This window comes from Petaurus breviceps, unplaced genomic scaffold (assembly GCF_028583685.1).
Source record: "Petaurus breviceps papuanus isolate PSGF00001 unplaced genomic scaffold, PetGlider_PUasm1.0 234, whole genome shotgun sequence".
In the NCBI taxonomy this organism is placed as follows: Eukaryota; Metazoa; Chordata; class Mammalia; order Diprotodontia; family Petauridae; genus Petaurus; species Petaurus breviceps.
The window spans coordinates 12,850-18,305 of NW_027185911.1; the positions used below are offsets into that span (position 1 = coordinate 12,850).

At 51.3% G+C, this 5,456-nt stretch overlaps 1 protein-coding gene across 3 annotated transcripts in view; it reads right to left on the reverse strand.

Annotated features, from left to right (window-relative positions):
* The window catches only part of LOC138167611 (zinc finger protein 333-like), a 13,506-nt gene extending 8,705 nt beyond the window's left edge, over positions 1 to 4,801 (reverse strand). For all 3 annotated transcript variants that reach the window (XR_011169935.1, XM_069096547.1, XM_069096548.1), the window contains exons 1-2: positions 4,601 to 4,801; positions 3,148 to 3,303 (exon numbers count right to left, since the gene is read on the reverse strand). Coding sequence is in view for 2 of the 3 variants with exons in the window: in XM_069096547.1 (XP_068952648.1) it covers positions 3,148 to 3,303; positions 4,601 to 4,801 (357 nt within the window). In the remaining variant the exon portion in view is untranslated. The remainder of the gene's footprint in view (positions 1 to 3,147; positions 3,304 to 4,600) is intronic.
* Positions 4,802 to 5,456: the final 655 nt, after the last annotated feature.

A 5,456-nucleotide genomic window follows, 5' to 3' on the forward strand; every position in this document is an offset into this window, starting at 1 on the left:
AAGACACATTAGGGAAGAAAGTGTAGGAAGAATGGAAACAGAGAAGGGGGTAGATTATGATAGACTTGCAATGATCAAAGAACACTATGAGTTTGATCCTGGAGGTAACTGGGAGCCACTGGAGTTTCTTGAGCAGAGGGTGATGTGGTCAGAACTACACTGTAAAAAGTCACTCTACTGGGTGACTGGAGAATGGCTTGGAGTAGACAGAGCCTTAAGGGAGGCAGAGCCAGCAGCAAGCTAACTCGGTAGCCCAGCTGTGAGGTGATGTTGGCCAGCACCAGGATGGAGGCAGAGCCAGAGGATAGAAGGGTTATATTGTAGATATGTGGTGAAGGTGAAATGGACAGACCTTGGCACCATTGGATATGTGGGGTCACAGGCAGTGGGGAGTCCAGGATGAATCCTACATGGTGACCCTGAGGGAGAATACTGTAGCACTGGACAACTGAATGTGAAGGAGTGACTGAGGGAGAGATACCCAGTTCTGTTTGGCACATAGGGAGCTTAAGATATCTACCTGAGATGCTCTAAGGAAATTAAAGATAGAAGACTGCAGGTCAGTACAGAGGTAGGGGCAGGTAAGGTAGATTTGAGAATCCAAGTGGAGCCTTTGAGATCACCAAGTCAAGTGGTATAGAGGGAGAAGGGAAGAGGAGGGAAGAGGACCCAGGACAAAAGCCTGGGGGACTCCTAGGTGGGGATGAAGGGTATGCTCAGAAGGAGGATCCAGCAACAGATGAATAAGAGGTCAGATAAGAAGGATGAAAAGCAGAAAAGAGGGGTGTCCCAAAAACCTAGACAGAAGAAAATACCGAGAACGAGAGGGGGATCAAAAGTGTTTTTTTCTTTTTTTTAACATTTTTTTATTGGAGGGGGAGATACAAGGAACTTGTCTTTAAGTGACTTGGCCCAAGGTCACACAGCTAGTATATTGTTTTAAATGTCTTGTGCCCCCTTTGAACTCAGGTCCTCCTGACTCCAGGGCCGGTGCTCTTTTCGCTGCACCACCTAGCTGCCCCAGGGATCAAACGTTTTGAAGGCTGCAGAAAAATCAGAGACTGCCTACTGAGAAGGTGACCTTTAAAATCTCAGAAAGAGAAAAGGACAGAAGGAGGGTAGGTGAGGAGGGAAAAAAGAATGAAAAGGGAGAGAAAGGGAGACCTCACTTTGGAGGGGCAGGGGATTCCACTGATGAATGTTCTTATGGGTAAAGGGAGACGAGGAACCCACACTGAGGGCTGGTTGATTTAGTGTCTGCAAAGTCTGCTTGTCTAGAAAGGAGCATGGAGCTGGAACCATGGGGCCAACTGGCACTGGGAGAACGAACGCAGCAGGGACACAGGGATGGGATTTCCATGAAATGTAGATGGAAAAAATAACAGGTGAGAGTACGGGTCAGAAGCATGAGATGTTCCCTGCCGTGGAAGGGCACTAGAATTAATACACATTATTCTGAAAGCAAGGCACAGAGGAAAAGGGGTCACCATCGAGTAAGTCCTACAAGGCAGTGCCAGAAGTGGAGCTTAGAACGGTTGCCTTGGAGGATTTGAACACATGAGGCACACAGGGAACAAAGAGAGACCAGAGGATTGCAGGGGTCATGTATAGGTGATTGAGAGACTAGGTGAAACTGAATGGAAAGATGGATAATGAAGAGAGTGAAGGAAAGGGGCACAAAACTGATGAAATTAAAAAAACCCAATGAACAGGACTACCTGAAAGGGAGGAGAGGAAGGGGAAGCTAGATGCCTAATAGAAGGAAAGGGAGGGGCGGAAGTGACAGGAGGACATACCAGCAGAAGAGGTGAGTAAAGTTCTGGGGAATCTGGAATTCAAAGACTCATGGCACCTTCCAAATGGAACAGCAAAGGAACGTGCATATTTCTTTGCACCACATGGAACTTTTGCAGAAATTAACCATGGACGTGGCACGGAGATAATGCAAACAAATGCAAAAAGGCAGAAACTGTCAATATGTCCTTTCATTTCAAAATGAAATAAAATTAGGGATCACAAACAAAGAATACTCCCCAAATAGGGACTTAACAATGAGGTATTTCTTAATGACTGAGTCAAAGAACAAATCAAAGAAATGATTAATGTCTGTGTAAAAGAAAATTGTTTTGTTGAGGTAACTTAGGAAAACTTGGGAGATCCAACTCAACAGGCCCCAGGGGAAAAAACATATTTTTATATTCATGCATTAACAGCATAGAAAGAAAAAAGAAAGATAACAGAAGATTAATAAAATGAATATGCATTTGACAAAATAGAAATCAACAAATAAACCTAAAAGAAGCAAAAAAGAGAAGGTATTAAAAATTAGGAAGGAAATACATACAATGGAAAAGGAAACATCACAGAAAGGGTAAATCAGACTATAAGGTTGTTTTGTGAAAAGACTAATAGAATTGGTAATCCCTTAGCCAATATGATTAAAAAATTAGGAGAGAAATAGATCATGTACCATGTACACAGGCACAGGTAGGAGATTTATTCTTGGTCAAACATAATCCAGAAGCAATTATAAAAATAAAATAGAAAACTTTATTTGAAACTGAAAAGCTTCTTCTGCCCCTGTGGCCTCAGGCAGGAGGACATGAGCAGCCCCAGGAGGGCCATTTCTGCTCTGCCCACAGCAGGGCAAAGCACAAGGGCTGAGGGAGCCTTCAGGGCTCTGCTCCAGGCCTGGCCAGGCAAGACTCAGGGAAGGGGTTTCCTGGCCCTTCAGCTGGTACCATGGAGAGCTCAGTGACAAGAGACAGAGGAGGGGAGAAGTGCCAAGGATGGGTGGGGAGGGGGTGTGAGGCATGCACAAAGGGAGCAGAGACAGACCCCTACAGGACAGAGTGATGTGGCCATCTTTGTGACTCAGGAGTCATGAAGGGGAGCTTAAAAAATGCACACGGGAGGGCAGAAATTGGGGGCGGGAGCTTGGGGGACAAGATGCCAAAGTTTCAGTGAATCAGTTTAAAACACAGAAGACAGAGCAGGGCAGCAGTGTTGTTACTGTTTCCATTTCCTGCCTGTCTCTGCAATGAATCAGTCCTCAGGCAGGGCATTGCCACCCTCACAGACAGTCCTCAGGGTCTGCGGAAATGGCCTCTGGCTGAGGTTGGCCCAGTCTGAGGACAGTGCACTCACCTGGGCTGGGGGTCTGCAGCTCCCAGGGGCCATTCCCTCTGACTCCAGGCTCCCTGCTTGGGCCAGGCCTGGGTTCTCTGCAGGCTGAGCTGGGGAGGCTGAAGAGTCCCAGAGGGGCAGAGGCCCTTCCTTTCTCAGCCTGGGCAGGAGGCTGGCCTACAGGGATTAACAGAGGGTGAGGTCCCATAGTGTAATACAGTATCTTGAGCTAGACCCAAGTAATAATTTTAGAATGGACCCTTTATTAAAAGGCCATGTTGACTGATCAGGCCACATGGCAGGATGAGCTGGCACCACCCCATGTCTCAGGCAGGGCAGCAAGCAACAGCCTGATCTGGGGCAGAACCTCAGCTTATAAAGGGGCCTTATGTAAGCAGGGATTGCTCAGTACACACCTTGAAACTCCCTGGCCTGACCCAGAAGCCCGCCCACTTCTATCCAGGTGAGCTGACTGGGGGAAAGGGTGGAGACCCAATGGGGGAGGGTGGAGCGGACCTGGCAGTCAGGGAAAAACCATGCCCAAGAATAGGAGCTACAAAGCCCTTGGTTCTGCCCTCAGGGGAGAGACCCCAACACACAGGGGGAGGGAGAAGGAAGGCAGGGCCAGTCTGGAAACAAAGCTGGTCTGAACAGGAAGACTCCTTCCCTCCATCTCCTGCTCCTTCTCCTCTGTCCCCTTCCCCTCCCCACTTTCCCCCAGAGAACAAACAGGCAGAAGGGGCCTGGGATCCCAGGTGGGATGAGACCAGTCAGAGCCTCAAGGGCTCCTGACTCAGAGCTCTCCCCCCAGCTGGTCCTCTGCCCCCCCCTGCACCCCCTCTGCCCTCTCTAACACACCCATACATTATCTAGACAAAAGACTGAGTGTGGAATCCAGGGAGGAGGGAGGCTTAGGAAGGTTGGGGACAGGGAGGGCTCTGGGATGGAGTCACCAGGGAATGATCAGGGGAAGCCTGACGCTGGGAGACCAAATCCAGTCTGGGATTCAGCCCCCTGGCAGGGGCCTGAGGGCTCTGAAAGAAGAGGGGGCAGGGGAGCAGGAGGCCTGGGGAAGGGGGGCACAGGTGGGGGCTGGAAGACATTCTAGCCCAGCTCATGGCAGGGAGCTCAAGGACACTGCAGGGACAGAAGGGCCCCAGGGGGACACTGAGCCTGGGAAAGCAGGAGGACTGTGCCCTGGGGTCTGACTAGGAGCTGGGGAGGACTCCTGGGACCCTCTGGGGGAGCTTAAGCCTGGAATCCTTCAAGGAAGACCAGACACAGGGAGCCAGTGCTGGGATCTGATAGGGAAGCAGCCCAGGGGCTGCGGGTCCAGGAGCTTTGGGGCCTGGGGAGGGTGACGGCAGACCTTGGGAAGTGATTGGGAGTCTGTAGTGAGGTAGGGGCCAGGAGCTTATCCAGAGGCCAGGTCAGGGAGGAAGGATCACTCCAGATGGAAGAGGAGGGCACTCACCACGTGGTCAGAGCTGGAGGGTGAGACCCAATGGTGGGAGCAGCCAGCAGAAGCCAGGAGGTGGGGATGCGGCAGGGGGGGCTGGCTCAAACCAATCTGGGACCTGCACCCACAGAGCTGGGGTCCAGAAGGCAGAGAGATCTCAGCTGTGAGGGAAGGAGGCAGAGAAATCTCAGCTGTGAGGGAAGGAGGCAGAGACATCTGAGCTCCGAGGGAAGGAGACAGAGAGATTTCAGCTCAGAGAGAAAGCAGACACATTGGAGCTGTGGGGGAAGGCAGAGATCGTTCAGCTGCAAAGGAAGAAGGCGGAGCAATCTCAGCCCTAGTTCCTGTTTTCCGCCAGCCCCCTCTGGGAGGGTCCTCCCTATCTGCACAGCCTCTGAGGCCCCAGGATGGGCCCTTCCCTCCAATCACACTCACAACCAGGAGGAGCCTCTCTTCCCCAAGCCCTACCCTCCCTCACCTGGAATGCCTTGGCCACTGGGATGAGCCCTCCCCTGCCCTAGACCACTCCCAGGCCCCCAAACTCCACCCCAGGTCTCTGTTGCACCTGGGCCCCCCCCCCCCCCACCAGGCTGGTTGGCTCTGGGAGCCCCTCTTCCCCATCTCGACCACCAGATTCATTATTGGAGGAAAGATCAGGCACTTTAGGAGGTGGGAGGGCTAAACAAGGGAGAGGCAAACTGGAGATTTCCAGGGAAGCAAGTGATTTACAGGGAAAAAAAGAGTCCTGCTTAGAATCCCAATGGAGGTTGTGCAGAAATGCGGTCAGTGGGGTTAGCACATTTCTCCTAACTTCAATCAGAATGGGGCTCCCTTAAAGTCCGGTCCCAGGAGAACAATGGGATGTTTGACC